We start from the raw sequence: 22822 nt of genomic DNA, 5'->3' as shown, positions 1-22822 counted from the left end.
TCGCAGAGGCCAGTTGGGGCACCATGTACTGATGAGGTACCATTCCAAACCTATAGTAATGCCTAGCTGGCACCCATTCAAGGTTTTTGAGATGTTTAAAGTTTTTTTTTTGTTTTTCATTAGATCTGAGTTGGGGCTGACTTACCTTTGGGTCTTTAATGACTTTCAATAATTTGCAGTATTCTATTGTTTATTATCTCACATTGCATTTCAATTATTTTTTTAAATTTTAAATATTAATAAAACTTAATTTTAAAACAGAAAAAGCTATTTAATTCCTTTGATTTGTTTAATTGCTTTATACATGTTTTTCATGTGCATTTTATCAAATGTTTTTAATTGATGGTTTTCATTCATTCATACTTATAAACAAATGCAATTATTTTGTAACTGTGATTTTGTGTAAAAAGAAAATACTTGAATACCCTCTTTTTAAGTTTCACACCAATAATGGTGATTTAAAACAAAAAATGTATATTTATTTCCAGTGGGGTCTTTCTGGATGTTGAATTTGGAAGATGAGATCTTAGTCAAAAACAGAAAGAACTTGTCTTGGATCTATATCAAGTTGGCAATGAAATGAAATGTTCCTTACTGATAAACTAATAGCCTGTTTATCAAGAAACTGATAATTAAGTAATATTAGAAAAAACAAAGCTTTTGCTTAAAAGTTACAATCAAATGTGGGAAAGTGTAAGTCCAATTGTCCAGAAGTGAATGCTTGTCACTTTTAAGAAAGATCAATTGTACAATCATAACATTCTAATTTTCTCGCCTCTTTTCTTTGCGGTGTAATTTTCGCTTACTCTACTGTACCTAGAACTCTCCGAGATTTCACTACCAAATGTGGGTTTTTTTTGCAAAGCCGATGCTTGTGTGATTGTGAGCTTCCTACAATACCTATCAGGTCCAATGCGGCCTGAGGTGGTACGGTAGGAATCCTTAGGTGGTCAGCTTTACCCACCATAACCAGAACCATTCTAATCATCAGATTTTAAAAATATTGGTAGTGCTCCAGTATACAGAGCTATTATATTAATTATTATTTATGGTTGGCATTAATATTAAATGTATGTGCATGCAGGCTACTAAACCAAATGGAAAACCAGGTAAAATATCACCCTGCATTGTTTTTTTAATTTTAAAGAATATAGCTGGTGAGTCGAAGTAACACAACCTTTCGTGTTGATAAAGGTGAAGAGTTTGAAGACTAATTTGATTGATCGATTGTGAACTTTTTCTAGGAGACCAAGTTAAAATATAATTTCTAGGCCACCTCTACATGGCACATAAATCATCACTAGTAATACAAAATTTTCATTGGCTCTACTCCCTTAAAAACATTTAGTTATGGCATGGCAATATGGGTAGCTAAAATTTGTGCTCAAAAGAATAAAATTAGTGTTGGAAATATCGCCACAGTTAAAGCATGGGTAAAAGGCAAAAGGTTCCACAAATCAGCCCATTAATTATTAAAATGTACTCACAGATTAGAAGGTAAGAAATACTACAATATCATAAAGTAAATTTTTGTATCCATTACCACATAATCTATCATAGAAGCATTTGCATTTTGAGCTATATACATATAAGTTTAATATTATCATTATTTTGAGCCCAAATTATAATATAGTAAATATCAAAAATTTTTAAATTCACAGAATTTTAATTCAAGATGGCTGCCAGTAAGTTGGAACAGTTTTTAGAAAATGCTGATGAGAAGGTCCTGTGTACCATATGCTTTAAGAGACTTCAAAATACTAAATCCCTCAATTGCCTCCATAGTTTCTGTTTGCTGTGTCTGGAAGACTGGGTTAAGAAGAAGGGTAAGCTGACTTGCCCAACTTGCTCAAAATCATTTCCCATTCCAAAAAGAGGGCTTGAGAAGCTTCCACCAAATACCTTTCTAAATAACTTATTAGAAACTATTGAACAATTTTCTGAAAAAGATCAGATGAAATGTGTTTGCGGAAAAGGACAGGTAAAATACTACTGCCAGGAATGTATAGACAGTATTTGTGCTCTAATTGCAGCGACTATCATAAAATGTTTCAAGCTTTGAAAAATCACAAGTTACATTTAATGGAGGATGTGCAATCAATGAGTTCCTCTCAGATGACTTTGTTACATCCGCCTCAGTGTTCACATCACAGTAAACCCTTGGAGTTCTACTGCACAGATTGTAAAACTCCTATCTGTGTGAATTGTATACTTATGGACCACAACGCATGGGATGGAAAACACAAATCAATCAACATCTCTAAAGCATTCCAAACACTTAAAGAAACTTCAGCCACTTTGTTAAAATCTTGCCAACACTACATAAACAAATTACAAGATGGTCTCAAAGCTGTTATTCAGATCGCTACAGATTTAGAACAATGTAAAGATGCAAGCTTGAGAAAGACAGACAATCATGTTGATGAAATATTTGAAAAAGTAAAGGAGAATAGAGACAAAATGAAAAAAGAAGTAGAGACAATCTACAAAAGAAAAAAGAAGGTAAATGATGTACAAATGGAGGAATTAAAAGCAACAATATCTGATATAAATTGTATTTGCATATTGTAAATATGGCCTCACTTTCTCTATTTGGAGTCACTTTTGTTTTATTTGATATAAATACAAAACTGTCTTTTCTTAATCGATTATTGAAGAGTGATGAAGGTGCAGCAATGCAGTCAAGTGAAACAGTAATTACAGCACTGAAGGACAGAATAAATGAATTGCCAAAAACAGAGCCAGATGATAATGGACAAATTTACTTCCTTGTAAACAAAGAGCAAATAGATTCATTGAAACAGTGTGATATGGGAACAGTAACACAGAGGGCAGCAGATTGTTTTACATTAAAGGGAGAAGAATCTGAGATTAGTAAACACTATTCACATAAATGCAACATATATTAGAGATGTAGTTAAGTGTGAAGATGACTCCTTACTGGTTTCATGCGAGACAAATGAAATCCTCAAGTACAAGCAATCAGGAGAACATATTGGTAAGGTTACACTACCACAAGGTGTGAAAGCTCACAGAATTTACAAAATGAAGAATGGTAACATAGCATTTAGTGATGATAATATTACATTCATTAGAATATGCAATATAAATGGTGAGGTGATAAAAACAATTGGTGAGGGAGTATTGAGTTCATCATACGGTATTCATATGAATGAGACATCTAATGTTTTATATGTAGCGCATTGGTCCAGTAGCTGTGTGTACATGTTTGACATGAATAATGGCCAGATCATCAAAAAGATAGGGTCACCTGGCTCAGAAGAAGGTCAAATGAATAGTGTCATTGATGTTACTCTTACAAACCAAGGACACCTTCTTGTATTGGAGTATTTCAACAGCAGATTACAATTATTTGACAAGGAGGGAAGGTTCATAAATGTCCTTGTTGAAGCAGGTGATGGGAATGGTAAAGTGAGGTATCCATATGCCTTAGCAGTTGATGAGGATGACAACATCATTATATGAAGTAATCACAAACTACAGCTATTCAGTAGTGAAGGAACTTTCATTAAAAGAATTGATAAACCAGAAAGATGGAATCAACTATCCAATGGGAATATCTATTATCATCCAAGGAGACTTGCAGTTGCAAATTATGGTGACAAAACAGTAAAAATATTCAATTATTAAACATTGACAGTAAAAATAGTCAGTTATAAATTATAAACAGTTCACTTGCTTTACTTGTGTGTTATTTTCATAAATTTTTAATTTTTAATGTAATTAAAGTAAAGTATTTATTTATTAAAGTCTCACTCTCAAACAAATGTCAGCCGTGCCTGGCTTATGAGCGACGAAATATAATAGAACAATTGAAAAGTAAAGTACAGAGTGTAAACAGCAAAATATATGATATGTAGAGCTAATTAAGATTTTTTTAAAAACCAATTAAATTTTTCGAAAATCATATGAGCAAATTTAGCAACAAGTGTACAACATATGAATATCCATTATTTCATATCATCCATATAGAGTACATGGGCAGGTGGGTGTAAGCATCTCCTAGTGGTTGTGTGTTGATGTATGTTGCATTTATTTCTATCACCAATGTTCGAATACAAGAATGACAAGTGTTTGTAAAAGCACACGCTTACGTGTCACATAGTGTAAGGGAAAGTGTATGAGGGAATTTGTCAGTATACATACAGACAACAAGTGAAGAAGTCCATTAATAGTTTCACGATTAGCAAATCTGGAGACCTCTGCATAATTTCAACAAACATCTTTTGTTTATTGATTCATTTTCTATTTTGTAATTTAAAAAAAAAAATTCTTTCTTGTCTCAGAAATACATGGCTTTGATTTGGTATAAAAAAAAGTGTAAATATCATCTTCTTTTAATAATATTGACCAGCATAATACGAGAAGATGGAAAGAAAGAGATCAATAGAAATGAAGGGCAGGAGAAAAGGAGGAGAAAAGGCAGATGAAAAAGGAGAGGAGAATAGAACACAAGATAGTAGAGAAGGTATGAAAAAGAGAGTGAAAAAGAGAAGGATCAAAAGGATCGGTAGATTCATTTTCTTTGGTGTCAAGAACACAAATTCAAAAAATAACCCAGCAAGGTAGTCCAAAAGACTTATTTCCATTGGGGTCCTGTTTGTTGAATTGACATAATGAGAGCAACAGTACAAAAAACAAAACAAAAAAAAACAAAAACAAAAAAACACTAGACTGTTATACAAATATGACAATGAAAAGGAGTTCTGACTGTAATAATTTGTATTCAATACATAACAATTTACTATTGAATAGTTCTCAGTCTCTGCTTTCACAAAGTCATGGTTGGTTGATAGCATTCACAAAGAAACAGCTTAATATACCAAATCGCATGACTAAAGATACAGTAAACCCTTGAAAAACACCCATTTCCTGATTGGAGACACTTCACATATGCACCTCACTGAAAAACCAACCGAAGAATTTTAAGGTAAATATTTCAATTTAAGTTATTTAGTATTAGATCCAATGCTTAACATATTAATGATTCAGAAAAAAATGAAAATACTGAATCAAAATATTATTTACCTGAGCAAAATATCATTGAGAAAAGTCAGAGCATTATACAAGTATATTCACATAAGGTATGTAGGCCTACTACAGACCAATAAACCAAATAATGATTAAAAGATTTTATATATTTATTATAGATACATGCAGTAAATATTAATAAGAAAGGATTGTCTTATGAAAAATAAAGACAGATACTAGTAATAATGAGGGCCCTCACCTGCAAAGATATTATACATTTATTAGTTGCTAAAGAGAAGTGTGCCAGACAAATATGGTAAATAAAGTAATAGGCATATAATCTATTTTATCAAATAGCTGCACATACTATACAGAGAAAAAATGGATACTCATGGTGTTTTATCACTTTAGATATTTCCTATATTTATATTACAGATCACTTACCATAATGATTGCTACCTTTAAGCCCAGCACATATATAAAGACCAGTTTATCAAATTGCCTTTTGTATGGGTTTGCTAAGCAAATTGCCTCTTATGACAGTTTACACAAAGTGTGTGTATAATTTTTAATAAGAATTCTGCTCTCAAGAGACAATGACCACCACAATTTCTATTTCTTGAGGCAGATGCTCACTCTGCATACATGATAACAGCTCGCTCAAAGTTTACAACTGAATTGACCAATAAATTATCTCCACTCTCATAGCCTAAATAAATAATATTTTTATATGCAAGGGATATTTTTCTTGGCTGAAATTCGAGCACAGAAATAAAAAATATAATGTTATAGAAACTTTACAGCTGTAGGGCCTATATTCAGACAATGCAGGGTTTAATATAGATCTGCAAAAATAGCTCATATATTAAAAATGCACTCACAAATTTATATTCTAAAAAAAGTTTGATACTTCTTATTATGTCAGCACATATATCATGTTAAAATCATTATTTGTATCCTTATACTTAACTTGTATCTGTCATAAAAGCTTAATGAACTAATAATTAATGATTACTTTACCATGATTATTTATCCATTTCAAATTATTTAATAATTATTTAAATTATTATTTATATTCAAAAAAAAGTTTGATACTTCTTATTATGTCAGCACATATATCATGTTAAAATCATTATTTGTATCCTTATACTTAACTTGTATCTGTCATAAAAGCTTAATGAACTAATAATTAATGATTACTTTACCATGATTATTTATCCATTTCAAATTATTTAATAATTATTTAAATTATTTAAAATTCACAGGATTTTATATCAAGATGGCTACCAGTAAGTTTAAATCAGTTATTAAAGGCGTTTAGAGATTTCAAAATCCAAAATCCCTCAACTTCCTCCATCTATTTAGCATATTTGTAAGACTGGGTTACGACTATAAGATGACTTGCATTTCAAGAGAATATATAATTTTTGTCATTGTCTCTGCGACAATATAATTTTTTTTCCTAATGATTAATTTAATTTATATTTTGGTTGGTACTACCCATTTTTCTAATTACTCCTGTTTAATGTTTGTTTATTAGATCAAATAAATAATGAAATGAATGAATTTTCTTTTAAATAACTTTCAATTTACTGTAAATAATGGGTATTTATGAACCATCAGTTATGAGATCTCTATTTTGTTAATTTCATAGAAATCAATGATGATGCTTTCAGAGAGCTGTTATCAGATATTTCAAAATGGTATGATCAACGCGAATACACAAATATGCTCAAAGTATTGTACAAAGATCTTTTAAAAGATAATTACAAGTTAAATAAGGCTACAAAGGTGATGGAATTAATGAATATGTTAACTGCTTCTGGACATCTTCACTCAGCTAATCTCAATGTTCTCTATGATACCATAAACATAACAGAGCAAAGAGGGATCAAAGATATACTGCCAGTATTTCAAAATGTTGAAGATGTAGAAATCTCAAAATTCACACATCACAGACGAAAAGTTATGAAGCTTGGAATGGTACTGATTGATGAAGATGTAAATAAGATCAGTGCATTATATAACGATCCAGTGAAGGAATATGCAGACACATGGAGTTTGATTATGGATCTGGAGCACAACAGGGCAATTTGTGAAGGAAAAATGAATGCCTTCATTGAAAAACTGAATTCCCTTAAACTCCAACATGCTATGGAAGCTTTAACAGAAGGTATTCAAGTTAATTGTTATTTTATATCAAATTAATATTGTTATCTGGTGTGGCTATGTACAGTCCATCATGCATCAGCTTACTGCCAGCAGCCATGCTTTTTGATAATACCAATTACAGTGCAACTTTCTTAGGTCAAGTCAAGATGCCCTGTATGAGTCTCTAGCGGATTATTATTTAAAAAAAAAAAATTAATTCGGGTAGGGGAGCATCCCCTCCCAAACTCTCCCACGGATCGCATCAGTGGTGCTCAGAAGGCGCTATGTGCCATCATCTCTTGCCCTGAACAATTCTGGCCCTTATTGCAACATAAGAACAACTGAGGGTATAGTGAAAATTTGCTGTATTTATTTGCTCTGACTAATTTATTTCCATAAAAGTTTTTTTTTTTTTATGGTACAGTACATCACAGATCACTAATAAAAATCATGAGAAATTTGCAGCCTCTTCACTTTCAGTAAAATGGGTGATGATAATGAATATCACTATTTAAGTGTGTCCATATCTGGCCATCTAGAGGGAGGCCTACTATTTCCTTAAATTTCTGCACCTCAACCCCAACCAAGATGAGGCTCCACTGGGTGTTGACTCCAGAAATGAAAATTATTATTATTTTACTGAATTGCTTTATGAGATACTGGACAGTAAATGAAGAGATTCATTCATTAATGAATCTTCCATTTATTACAGTGACTATGCTTTAAGGCGTAATAATCCGATGCAGTAACTGACATTTTAAATGATTGTAGTCCTCACTTTCTTCAGGATCTGCTTCTCTAGCCCTGAATGGTGACATCTTTGTCCCTAAACTTTTAATTATGTCTACATAAGAATTTATAATGTATTATATTAAATTAACTTTTATTTACAGAAATCCCAAATGCATCTTCGAACTCTGGACATGGCCATAGAGAAGGTAATGACACATGTTCATGTAAAGTATGGTTGATTATAATAATTATAACATAGAAAAAAAAGTTGTTTTCCAAGTTCATGTAGGAAAGAAGGAAATAATTAACAATTTAAAATTAACAAAAAGGAATGCATGAAAAAACAGTTACAAAATGTCTGCCCCACAGTACATGGAAAATGATACTAAGCTGCTATAAACTGCTTTATCATTCACTTAACATTGGAGAACATTTTTATGCCTCCATGATCTAACATAAGGTAGAAGACAATACTGTTTATTCAAAACAACTCTCAAAAGTGGATGTCATAATTCTCATTTTCTTTCTACAGTACAAACATTTTTGATGGCTGACCACGTGAAGTATAAATTATATGCTAGATTGTTTAATAATTATAGATTTAATATATATCTTTTTATCTTTTATTTTGAAAGAAATTGCTGTGAAATTAATTCAGAAACGCAAAGGAGAATCTTGTGATTCTGAAGGACGACCATATAAAAAGTATGCTCTTAATTTGTTAAATGATCTTGATGAACATAAAGACTCCCTAACTTTAAAGGATATACCAGAATTTTTTGACAAGTTTGAGAACCTTATTATCTATTACAAAAGTTGTGGTTTAACATTAACAAAGGTTGGGAAAGGATCAATAGTATTTTACCTATCAACAAATGATCCTAATGCTTTGATGCAGCTATGGGAAATATATTCTAGTGGAAAGCTCATCAAAGATTTAGCTAACATATTAGTCCCAGAGGAACATCAGCAGGAGTTCATAGATGAATGGATGACGTACATTGATGAAAATGAATTCAAAGCAGTGCTCAGTAAGCTGAGAGGAAAAGGTGAGAAATTATGAAAATTAATTCAACCCAGTTGGATACCATTTTATTTTATAAGAATGACATATGTGGTAAAGACAAGCCAAACCAGTCACAAAATTCAATTTTTAGTTATTAATACAGTGTTCAACATTAAATTGAGTGCTATAAAATGGTAACAGAATCATTTAAATCCGACATTTCCTTAAGAAGTTTCAAGCATTTAAACATACACCTGTTTAAAGAACAATATTTGAGAAATCAGCCTTCAAAGTTTAAGGCAAAAAACATCACCAAATCATTAAATTGTTTTAACATTGAAAATGGGGAAACATCAGCATCGCATGATGTATGGATACATCAGGTTAGTTTAGTGCAATAAAATAGATTTCAAAAAAATTTGACATTACAGCATGTTTTGGCCAATATCTCTGAAACAGGATTTGCGATGAGTGACTGGTTTGGCTTGTTGCTAAAAGTATGCTAATTTAAAGAAAAGGTTGTACTAAATACTATGCAAGTTCGCCCCCATTTTTCACAGGCCGGCATTTATTTTTTGGGGCCACTGTCTTGATTACAACTCCTGAGCACCCGGTCGTCTGTGGCAGGGCAAATGTATTTCCAGTTCCTTTGTTTGAGCCACCTAGGCAGAGGTCCGGGAATGTGCCAGGGTTTTGATGGATGGTGACCCCGAAGAGTATTTACATCTTATTTTTCCTATCTTCCCATCCATGTCAGTTCTGTTATAAAATAAATATACATAAAAATAAAATAATAAATAATTTAAATAAAATATATTAATTAATTCAAATAATAATGCAGAAAAAAGATACACTCTGCAGGTGGAAAACGGCGCCGCGAGCAGCTCTACCAAGAGATGGATACGTGCGCCTAATAAGATAACATTCTTATTATTATTATTAGGATTATTACTTCATTGAAAACATTATCAATACAATTTCAAGTACAATAGAAACCCTAATTTAGGATACCCCTGTTAAGGGGACACCCTATTTAGTGAACACAACTTTTAAATGTGGAAGTATATATTTTAACACTACGGCCTACCCAGGGGACTCACCTATTGACAAGGAGAATAGGGGCTATAGTGTATGTGAGGACAGATTTATCTGGGCTATGCTCACACACGTTCACACACACCCACACACACACCAGCTGACAGTTAGCAGGATCAGTTACATATGCGCTCGCCTGTGCATTCATACAAGAAAATCCCTGATTAAGATAACAAGATGATAGGATCACTGGCCAGTAGGAAACTGGAATGGGAAATGCATACATGTGATTGGTAAATGATAGAAAAGAGCGCAACAGACCGATAGCTTGCTAACCATTAGCGTATCCAGACCTGGTAACGGTTAAAGCTAACTAACCCATCAGCCATTCCCACACTGGTGCTACGGTTAACTCCTGATCTGGATAATAGGTCTCTAGCTTGAAACCAACTTATGACTGCATTCTGTTATTTTAAATTGTTTTTACAATAGAAAAGAAAACAATAATGTTAGAATAACATTCTTTTGAGCAACATTGATTTCATAGAACGTTTTTCTCTATAGCATCTAATAAGGGAATATCCAAGGAATTGTCTAGAGATGAAGAGTGTAAAACAGTACCGGAGCAGCGAGGTGATTAGAACGTGTGGAGTTTAGTACCTAATTATGCATTATAACAGAACTGAATAGATAAAGCAATGCTGAAATAATTTTTATAATATATTTTTTTCACATCTATTAAACAAATGTACAGATCTAACCCACCTGGCACTTTCTCTGATACAACTAACTGAAATGCTCACACATATAGTGGAGCTACAGTGCTAGATAAGCTTGTAGGTTGCAGCTTGGAAATAATAGTATATTATTCAAATTAGGTTATCAATTAGGTCACTGTAACATTATTAGGCCTAAAGTATAAAATTATTTAAAAATATTTTTTATTTACAGGATGTTATTTCCAGGCGGCTACCAGTATGTTAAATCAGTTTCTGGAAAATGTTGATGAGAAGGTCTTAGAGTGTACCATCTGCTTTAAGAGACTTGAGAATCCAAAATCCCTCACCTGCCTCCATAGTTTCTGTTTGGCATGCCTGGAAGACTGGGTTAAGACTAAGGAAGAGCTGATTTGTCCAACTTGCTCAAAATCATATCCCATTCCAGAGGGCGGGCTTCAGAAGCTTCCACCAAATACCTTTCTAAATAACTTATTAGAAACTATAGAAAAACTTTCAGAGAGAGATCTGATGATATGTAGTGTTTGTGAAAAAGAAGAACCAGTAAAATACTACTGCCAGGATTGCAGACAGTACTTGTGCTCTACTTGTAGTGATCAACATAAGAGGTATAGACTCTTTGCAAATCACAAGTTACATTTAATGGAGGATGTGCAATCAATGAGCCCCTCTCAGATGACTTTGTTACATCCACCTCTGTGTTCACATCACAGTAAACCTTTGGAGTTCTACTGCACAGATTGTAAAACTCCAATCTGTGAGAACTGTACAAATATGGACCACAAGGAGTGGGAAGGAAAACACAAACCAATCAACATTTCAGATGCATTCCAAACATTTAAAGAAACTTTAGCCACCTTGGAAAAATCTTCCCAACACTTCATAAACAAATTAGAAGATGGTCTCAAAGCTGTCCTCCAGAATGCTACAAAATTAGACCAATGTAAAGACACATGTTTGAGAGATATAGACAATCACGTTGAAGAAATATTCAAAAAAGTAAAAGAGAATAGAGACAAAATGAAAAATAAAGTAGGGACAATCTACAAAAGAAAAAAGAAGGTAAATGATGTACAAATGGAAAAATTAAAAACAACAATATCTGATATAAATACAAAACTTTCTTTTCTTATCCTATTATTGAACACTAATGAAAGCACAGCAATGCAGTCAAGTGAAACAGCAATTACAGCACTGAAGGACAGAATAAATGAATTACCAAAAACAGAGCCAATTGATAATGGAAAAATGTATTTCTTCAGAAACAAACAGCGAAGGGCTTTATTGGGACAATGTGATATTGGGACCGTAACAGAATTGAGGGCAGCAGACTGTTTAACACTAAAAGGAGAGGAATCTGTGATCAAAGATCAATCATTTATTGTCAAAATAATCAAAACAGATGAACATGAAATATATGCAAATCAACTGAAGGCAACATGGACACATCCTTCTGGAGAAACCAGCATCTCTCAAGTTCAGGAAGACAATGGAGATTATTTTGTGACAGGAAAATGCACAAGTCTGGGAGTTTTTCAACTAGAAGTGAGTGCTGATAATGAATCAATTAAGCAATCACCAATGATAATCAAAGTAGAAGAGAGAAGATTAGTAAATACTATTAAAATAAACTCAACATATATTAGAGATGTAGTTAAGTGTGAAGATGACTCCTTACTGGTTTCATGCTGGCCAAATGAATTGCTCAAGTTTAAGCAATCAGGAGAATATGTTGGTAAGGTTACACTACCACAAGGTGTGAAAGTTGACAGAATGTACAAAATGAAGAATGGTAACATAATTGGCAGAATGTACAAAATGGAGAGTGGTAAAATAGCATTTAGTTATTGTTATTAAACTGTTAAAATATTTAATTACTGAAAACAATAACACTGGAATCTGCCACCCTCAATTGTTTACAGTCTGGTTCTAATCAAATTTGAATCACACATAATTGATCTGACTTTATTTTTTGTATTACTTGTGAAATTTGAAGTTTGTATTCATTTAATGCATATTCATGTTATTTTCTTGCATATTGAAGTTAAGAATTTCACTTTTCAATCGGATCCATTGGGGCTTTTTTTGTAGCCTATCAACTTGTATCTCTTTGATTTTCATAAATTTTGATAATTGCAAGTTTGTTTATTCTTTTTTTTAGTACCTGTATATTTCCTTTTAGTTTTTCTGTATAAAAAAAAACCTAACAAGCACACAACAGAGTGCATATTATAAGTACACCTACAGGTATTCATCGATTAAATGAATAAGATGCGTTGAGTCAGATTGATTATTCTTGTATATGTTTAAGGTTTCTTATAAACATTAATCTGCCTAAATAATCTGATTCAAAGTAGTGGGACAGAGAAATATTTAAAAGCATTTTATCATTTTGATTTAGTTTAAGCTTCGCTTTTGTTTGCAATCATCATAAATGTTAATCTGTATACAATATACTAAATTTATAGATATTCATGTGCAATTTCACAATAAATTATCTGAATCTAATATGTATGTAAATTATAATTGTTATTACTATATATGATTCAGTAAGCTTAGCTTTTGTTTACATTTATTTGTAAATGTTATCCTGCATTAAAACCAATTCAATTTTATATTTCTTCATGGTATACTTTGACAAAAAATCATCTAAATCTGTATAGATGTCTGTACAGTATAATAATTGCTATTAATTTTTGTGGCTTACTTTGTATTAATATTTGTGGCTTACTTTGTAGTACAGTTCTACTGTAATATCTAGTACACAGTAGTTAGTTTGTAATCATGTACAGAGAACTGTATTTCATGATTATAATCATGTACGGAAAACTGTATTTCATGATCACTCAAGATTGACCCTATGATTAGTTCTTATCAACAAACAAATAATACACTGGACCTCAGGGAAGAACAGTGTAACAATAATGACTGAGTATCCAGAATAAAGAAAGATTTCTCACTAACTAACAAATCAAATAGTTGATCATACCTTTCTTAAACATATCTGAAAATGTCTGATGGCTCTCGTCAAACCAGATGACACAGTAAATACTAAGCTCCGCCTTCTCATCATCTGTGTTCTGATATCAACAAAATAGAAAGAAAAGAGTGCAACAAGTCATCTATTAGGTGTTCCAGATACTCTTTACAATTTATTATTATAATTAATATTGAGACAAAGGAAGTTTCTTCTTGCTCAAAAAATTAAAAAAAACATGTTACTAATTATTGTTATATTTTTTAATGCGCCCAGAAATTTTCATATTGCTTTGACTTTATGTTGGTACAACACCTACAATTGACTTGATATTAAAATACATCATAAATAAACAAATTAAATAAATACAATTCAAATAAAAATATAATAATAATAATAATAATAATAATGAAAAAAACTGAACGTAATAAAAAAATTCAGTGTAATCTCCATTTCTAGTTATTTCCTCACCTCTTGTTCTGTTCTACTTTGCAGTACTCTGCTTGTTGTATGATCCTCTTAAAGACTATCAAGGTTTGCAATATTCTTCCTAGAATTCTCCATGTTTGTTCATACTACTTGCTTCAAACTTTTTCATATTCTACCCCTGCAATGCATAGACTCTGCTGCCATTGTTTGATATGCTGAGAAGGAATTCAAAAACTTGACTGATTGAAAAAGAATCATGTAAGGACAGACAGAAATATTAGAGTACTTTAACTTTAACACAGATTAATATTAGAGTGCTTTAAATAATTTTACAGATTAATATTAAAGTGCTTTAAATACTTCACAGAAATTAATATCATTATGATTTACTAAAGTAAAATAGTAATACCCCAGCCCAAAACATATTTTCAAATTTCAATTTTAATCTTCATTTGGGCTGTTTTTATCCTTCAGCCAACAAAATGCCGACACATTTCATATATTCGGCATCATGTCTCCAGAGTGAGAATCTGGAGGCATTGGTGGCGCTATTTTAAATTGAGGTATTATTTCTTTTAAATCCAACAACAAATATCTCACAAATACAGGATGGATTGATGCTGTGTAGACTTTCATGAGAAAACCCCTGTGATTGAACCCAGGACCTTTGGGATTGGAAGGTATGAATCAAACAAACAATTCAGAGGCAAAGTAGTTCCACTATGTGGGTTTAATATTAAAATGACCATTAGAAGTTCTATTGTAATTTTCATATTCTCAATTTTTGCAGTGTATGAATCATTTTCAACATATATTTTTTGATAGCGGCACACGTTAAATGCTTATGAAAATATAACTATGTTACTTTAAGCACTTCTTACATTAAGCAAATAATATATCTATTCAACATTACTTGATGCCAATTAATTTTAACATCTGTACGGCAATTCAAATTTAAGATCTTGTACTACAACTGTTTTGTTATATATTTTCTTTACTTTTTTTTTTTGAATGACTAACTGACATGTATAATTTTGTAAATTTTACAGTGTGTTTTATTTAATTGTATCTTATTTAATACGTCTACAGTATATTCTTCAGCTAAAGCATGTTGTACATAATATCCCATTATGAACATCAAATCATGTATCCAATTATTACACTTCTATTAGTTAAACATCAAAATCATCATAGACATATACTGCATTTACAGGCCTTTAATTCATCCGTGTTTACCTTTTGTTTTAAATTTGATTTAATTTGTTTTCATTCTTTATTTCTGGATGCACCATCAGCTATCTGATGTGTGCCACTGATGCAAAAGTGAATCCAATAAATATTTTATTGTACACTTGTAGTGAATGCATTTAAATTTATTTAAAAAATATTTTTTTTTTATTAATGCTACTTTAGAATTATGAGTCACAATAAACTTGGTAAAATTTTACAAAGTATGTAGAAGTACCGGTAAGTAAATAATCAAATAGTGGGCAAATGGTAAAGCTGTGGTTTCTAATCAAAAGAATATGGGTTTGTGTCTATTGATGATCAGTTGTGTCTTTGAGAAATACTACAACCAAGTTATGTCTCCCTGCTGCATAGTGGTTGATATTTAACCTTAAATCTGGCTGTTAAATTTGTTTATTTCTGGTTATCTAGAGTCTATGACAGATGCAATATCTGCCATAAACACTTTCTTCTTTTGATCTTTATGATGTTGTATTGCTGGAACTGGTTTTCAACCTGTCCATAATTTTATTGTGATAATTTTAACATAGATTATACCAAACTTATTTAAATATTTTTTTATTATTTAATTTCTTATTCAATTTTGAATTACAGCTTGCAATCACAATTCGAGATCACCTTTGGGACCTGAAAATTTGAGGTGGTGTCAGGGTTGGTCTCCAATTAGAGGGCTAGCTTTGTGTTTAAAAGGTTAAAGATTGTTATTTGGGCCTTTGGAAAAGTGGTCTTGAATTAGAGGGGTCTCAAATTGGAGGGTGCACTGTGCTTTTTAATTTAGCATTTTTATCATTATTTTTATTTAATTTAATTATTTCAATTGTTGATTAATAATTAATTGTCTTTAAACATATTTTTATTCTGCTTTTTATATAATGTTTTTAATTTAATTGTGTATTGTATTTTTACATATTTTGTATGTGCCTTTAAAATGTTCTAATTGTTTTGGTTGATTGATCATTATTTTTTGGTTGTTGTTTTATATATTTGTAAACACCAATTAAACTGTTTTTTTACAGAAATTTGAGATAACTTAACACTACTTTTATCTAGCTATTGGCATATTTTGCCACTTTACCTAAATTATTGGAGTTCCTAGTTTTGCTTTGAAATTTGCATTTATTTGTACATTTGGCTACACTGTTTTCCTTGCTTCCCTTCCTGTCACTAATCCTGATTTCAGTTAAAAATAAAAGTTTATGTATTTCCAGTAGAGTGTGGTTGAATGGGAAGAGCATAAAAGAAAAGCTTGACTTGGATTTATATTATTATTAAGCTATGACAAAAAAATACACTACAGCTGAACTTTACAAAAGTTCAAATTCACTGCATGGCTGATTTCATCATGTCACGCTTGATTGCTCTCACAAAGAAACTAGCCTATAAAGTCACATGACTAACGATAATTTCTGGAAAAACCCACTTCTATTGTTGGAGAGACTGCACATCTAAAGTTTAACAGAGAATTAAAGGTAAATATTTTATTAATTTATGTTCAATACGATAGATTCAATAAAAATTAGATTCAGAAAAAATTGAAAATATTGTCAATCAATAATTATATTTGTATCTGAGAGGAAATCCTTGCATATGACAACATACAGATTTGAAATATGTTGCTAAAGCACATACGCATACATGCCAAGTTTGAGTTTGGCTGTGGATGGAGATTTGCACAGGAACGAAACAATTTAGGCGTGGGTCGAGGGCCCGCCTAGGGCCCCGGAAATTTTTAGGCCTAGATGCTCTCTGGTGCACTCTGAGCAGATCTCTAGTGCTCAAATTAAATCTTAAAAATGGGGTAATATATACTAACATTTTTTGAAAAATAAAATTCTATAGCTTTATTTCAGTGTTAAAACTCTTAACTTCATTTATTTTTTTCAAAAAAATTTTCAAAATACTCAAATACACGTTTTACATTTGACAAACAATTCTTTTGGTAAAACAAGTTAAACAGAAAAGGAGATCTGTGTAAAAGAGAGGCTGAAGCATCATTTGCTCTCTTTTGATGAATGTAACTGGTTGTATGCCCAAGTTGCACCCTTAGCTTTCTTCAAAATTTCTGTTGGTGTTTCATAGGCATGGACAGGTAAGTGTTGTGCCAGCTTGATGGTTAGGATACTTGAGAGTGTACCCTTTGGGTCTAGATTGGAGCGGAATGATGTTTTGTTTTTTCCTGACCATAGAGAATATTCTCTCTTCCTCTGCATTTGAATGTGGTATTACATCGATGATGATAAGCGCAGCCAAGACCCTATTTTCGCCGGTAAAACCATCGTGGATTCTGGTTCGCTGAAAAGAGTCTGTCTCTTATACACATCTAGATGTCGTAAAGTTAAAATAGAAATGACGTAATGTGTACAGCGCCACCAGTGTTAATTTTACACGAATACATTGTTTACTATCGGAACGGCATGTATTTTCGCGAAGCGATAGAACTTTCGTAGATTTTATATACCTTATAAAACTACAGAATTATCACGTTTTGGATATTTTTGTATTAAATTGTGGGTTTTAATAAAAAAAATCTTGAGATTATTAGAAAAGCTGGAGATTTTAGGCTAGTGGCTGGAGAGCTGGAGGTTAGGGCGAAAAGCGGGAGTCTCCCGCCAAATGCGGGAGACTTGGTAGGTATGCATACATGCTATAAAATCAAGTATAAATAAAATACTTTAACTTTTACAGATTAATATTTAATATTAAATCTGTGTAAAAGTTAAAGTACTAGTCTAGCCCCTGTAAAGTAACTATATATTTAGAAAAACGATATTGAAGATACAATTCAACAGAAATGGTTTCACCTACCAAACCTAAATCAGTATGAATTATGAGAAAAAATGGACACATAATTCATCATTTACAGAATGCTAACATTGCAGCAAGATCTATGGTATGACATAAACTTCACCAGTGGTGGCTGTAGGATATATTTCTTGGGTGGATAAGCTACCTGACAGGGAGAGGGGGTCTTGAGCTCCACCCAGGAGGAGAGTTTGGGAGGTGTCTCCCATCTCAAGAGACTTCTTAATAGGACATTTGCATGGTCAGAAATGGCACTTTCAGTATGTGACAGACAATTATTGGCTTGGCGTAGGCCTTTTCTTTTTTTTTTTCAGTCCTGTCGGGGGAGGGGGTTGACCTGTCTGGTCTGTAATTCCCCTTATCGCCCCTGGTGCCACCACTGTAGAGGAGTTTGTAAAGCAAATAGCATCTAATGACAGATTACTCAAAGTGTGCAAAATTATATAATAAAATTACTATAAATAATAACAATAATATATAGACAGATCTAAATGAAGTCTCTATGCACTTAAAAATTATTATGTAGACAACAAAAAAAGGCTGAATAAAATGCAAAGTAAAAACACAAAAAACACCAAGCTTGCAACGAAAACAATGTAATATGGGGTTACATCATTAATGCCAACCATGCAACTGTCTTGCTTCCTCCTAGTTGTTAAGTCCAAGTAACATGTCGAGAAAGATGACAGAGTTTGAGGACTAATTTGATCAATCGATTGTAAACTTTTTCTAAGGGAACAAGTTAGAATGTAATTTCTAGGTCACTATTTTTGTGTAGTCAATATATTCCTTGCACAAGATCTTCTGTTTATTTATTATTATTATTGTCCTCTACTCCTAAGAATATGTATATTTACATCGTCAAAGGGGTTAATTAATATATTGTAGCTGAAATTGTACAAAAGATTATAAAATTAATGTTAAAAACATTATCACAGCGAAGCAGCGGTGGCACCAGAAATTTTCTAACGAAGGGTACGACGTGGCTGATGGAGGAGCGCGAAAAATGGGCCACTGCAGGAAAGCAGAGATAGAAGGAGTGCATATATCACCCCATTACTTTTCAAAATGCTCTCACAGATTAGAAGGCTTAAAAGAATACATCATAAAATCAATTTTTGTATCCATTACCTTGTATACATCATTATTTAGCATTATGAGCTATATACTTATAATATATAAGTTATATATAATATATAAGTTATATTTTTATTATTATCATAACTGTATTTATTTAGTCCAAATTATAATAATAATAATCGAAATATATTATTGAAATTACAGAATTTCAATTGAAGATGGCCGCCAGTAAGTTGCAACAGTTTCTGGAAAATGTTGATGAGAAGGTCTTGGAGTGTACCATCTGCTTTAAGAGACTTAAAAATCCAAAATCCCTCAACTGCCTCCATAGTTTCTGTTTGGCATGCTTGGAAGACTGGGTTAAGACTAAGGAAGAGCTGATTTGTCCAACTTGCTCAAAATCATATCCCATTCCAGAGGGCGGGCTTCAAAAGCTTCCACCAAATACCTTTCTAAATAACTTATTAGAAAGTATCGAAAACTTTTCAGAGAAAGATCAGATGAAATGTAGTGTTTGTGAAAAGGAAGGACAGGTAAAATACTACTGCCAGGATTGCAGACAGTACTTGTGCTCTACTTGTAGTGATCAACATAAGAAGTTTAAAGCCATGGCAAATCACAAGTTACATTTAATGGAGGATGTGCAATCAATGAGCCCCTCTCAGATGACTTTGTTACATCCACCTCTGTGTTCACATCACAGTAAACCTTTGGAGTTCTACTGCACAGATTGTAAAACTCCAATCTGTGTAAATTGTATACTTATGGACCACAATGCATGGGATGGAAAACACAAATCAAACAACATTTCAGACGCATTCCAAACATTTAAAGAAACTTCCGCCACCTTGGAAAAATCTGCCCAATACTTTGTTAACAAATTAGAAGATGGTCTCAAAGCTGTTATTCAGAATGCTACAAAATTAGACAAATGTAAAGACACATGTTTGAGAGATATAGACAATCATGTTGAAGAAATATTCAAAATAGTAAAGGAGAATAGAGACAAAATGAAAAATGAAGTAGAGACAACCTACAAAAGAAAAAAGAAGGTAAATGACGTACAAATATATGAATTTAAATTAATATTATCCGATATAAAAACAAAACTGTCTTTTCTTAATCAATTATTGAAGAGTGATGAAGGCACAGCAATGCAGTCAAGTGAAACAGCAGTTACAGCACTCAGGGTCAGAATAAATGAATTACCAAAAACAAAGCCAGACGATAATGGAGAAATTTACTTCTTCATAAACAAACAGCAAATGGCTTCATTGAGACAATGTGCTATAGGGACTGTAAAAGATTTTAGGGCAGCACACTGTTTAATATTAAAAGGAGAGGAATCTGTAATCAAAGATCAGACAATTATTGTCAAAATAATCAAAACAGATGAACATGAAATATATGCAAGTCAACTGAAGGCAACATGGACACAGCCTACAGGGGAAACCAGCATCTCTCAAGTTCAGGAAGATGACAATGGAGATTATTTTGTGACAGGAAAATGCACAAGTCCAGGAGTTTGTAAACTAGATGTGAGTGCTGATAATGAACCAGTTAAACAATCACCAATGATAATCAAAGTAGAAGAGGGAAGATTAGTAAATACTATTAAAATTAATGCAACATTTATTAAAGATGTAGTTAAGTGTGAAGATGACTCCTTACTGGTTTCATGTCGGACAAATGAAATGCTCAAGTACAAGCAATCAGGAGAATATATTGGTAAGGTTACACTACCACAAGATGTGAATGTTAGCAGAATGTACAAAATGAAGAATGGTAACATAGCATTCAATGACTGGAATATTGAAGCCATTAGAATATGCAATATGAATGGTGAGGTGATAACAACAATTGGTGAGGGAGTATTGATATCACCATGGTGTATTCATGTGGATGAGATGTCTAATGTTTTGTACGTAGGAGGTTGGTCCAGTAGCTGTGTGTACATGTTTGCCATGAATAATGGCCAGACCATCAAAACAATAGGGTCATATGGTACAAAAGAAGGTCAAATGATTGATGTCAGTGATGTTACTCTTACAAACCAAGGACACCTTCTTGTATTGGACAGTAGATTACAATTATTTGATAATGAGGGAAGGTTCATAAATGTCCTTGTTGAAGCAGGTGATGAGGATGGTAAGGTAAATTCTCCAAGAGCAGTAGCAGTTGATGAGGATGACAACATCATTATATCAAGTGACCACAAACTACAGCTATTCAGTAGTGATGGAAACTTCATTAAAAGAATTGATGAACCAGAAGATGGAATCGACAATCCAAATGGATTATCCATCATTTCATATCATCCAAGGAGACTTGCAGTAGCAAATTGTGGTAATAAAACAGTGAAAATATTCAATTATTAAATATTGACAGTCCACTTGCTTCACTTGTTTGTTTTCAGCAATTCAAATTTATAAGTGTAGGAATATCTACATATCCATTATTTCATATCATCCACATAGAGTTAAGTTATGGATCTTAAACTTAAAATGATTATTGAATACAATAATATCAAAATATAAAGTTTATATAATGATTATAAACCTGTTAAATTTTTGATTATTGAATATGATATACATATAGATCTGAAGTTTTTTTTTTAAACTGTTAAAATATTAATTATTCAACACAATTTATATCTATTGAGTTGAAGTTACTAAACTGTTAAAATATATAAATACTGAAACAATAATACTGTAATCTGCCACCCTCAATTGTTTACAGTGTAATTCTCATAGAATTTGAATCACACACTATTGATCCTATGATTTTAGTTTTTGTAGTCGTAGTCAAATTTAAGTTTTTATTCAAATAATGCATATACATTTTATTTCATGCATATTGATGTTAAAAATTTTACACTTCAATCTATTGGGGATTTTTGTTGTACAGTCTATCTCTTTGATTTTTATAAATTTTGATATTTGCAACTTTGTTTAATTTTTTTAGTACCTGTATGATTCCTTTTAATTTTTCTGTATAAAAAAAACCTAACAAGCACACAACAGAGTGTATTTGATAAATACACCTACGGGCATACATCATTAAATGAATAAGATGCATTGAGTCAGATTGATTATTCTTGTATACATTTTAAAGGTTTCTTATAAACTCAAATCTGCCTAAATAATGTGATTCAAAGTGGTGGGACAGGAAAATATTTAAAAGGGGAGAGAGAAAGCATTTTACCATTTCATCATCATAAAAAGGAATATAAAAAAAAAAATATGACTTAGTAGTTAAGCTTAGCATTTTTTTTTGGAGTCATCGTAAAATCTGTATACAACCTAAAAAATTTAAAGATATTCATGTACACTTTGACAATAAATTATCTGAATCTGATATGTATGTACAGTATAACTGTTATTACTGTATATGATTCAGTAAGTTTAGTTTGTTTACATTTCTTTTTAAATGTTAACCTGCATTCAAACCAATTCCATTTTATATTTCTTCATGGTATACTTTATCAATAAATCATCTGAATCTGTATATATGTATGTACAGTATAATTGATTCATTTCTGTGGCTTACTATAGTAGCACAGTTCTACTGTTATCCAGGACACAGTAGTTTGTGGTCATGTAGTAGAGAGAACAGTATCTCATGATCACTCAA

General features: G+C 32.0%; 2 protein-coding genes across 2 annotated transcripts; both read left to right on the top strand.

Moving 5' to 3' along the window:
• Positions 1-4795: 4795 nt before the first annotated feature.
• On the top strand, positions 4796-12510 carry LOC117115696. The gene is made up of 6 exons (XM_033259597.1): positions 4796-4951; positions 6258-6281; positions 6647-7165; positions 8037-8081; positions 8511-8924; positions 10868-12510. Exons 2-6 carry the CDS (start codon positions 6272-6274, stop codon positions 12508-12510), a joined length of 2631 nt encoding a protein of 876 aa, XP_033115488.1. The 5' UTR covers positions 4796-4951; positions 6258-6271.
• Positions 12511-16170: 3660 nt separating this feature from the next.
• On the top strand, positions 16171-22674 carry LOC117115694 (tripartite motif-containing protein 2-like). The gene is made up of 2 exons (XM_033259596.1): positions 16171-16776; positions 19394-22674. Exon 2 carries the CDS (start codon positions 19408-19410, stop codon positions 21565-21567), a length of 2160 nt encoding a protein of 719 aa, XP_033115487.1. The 5' UTR covers positions 16171-16776; positions 19394-19407; the 3' UTR covers positions 21568-22674.
• The last annotated feature ends 148 nt before the right edge of the window (positions 22675-22822 follow it).

Source organism: Anneissia japonica, unplaced genomic scaffold (assembly GCF_011630105.1).
Source record: "Anneissia japonica isolate Jap-2015-1 unplaced genomic scaffold, ASM1163010v1 scaffold288193_len125881_cov165, whole genome shotgun sequence".
Taxonomy (NCBI): Eukaryota; Metazoa; Echinodermata; class Crinoidea; order Comatulida; family Comatulidae; genus Anneissia; species Anneissia japonica.
This window is presented reverse-complemented; position numbering and strand designations above follow the sequence as displayed.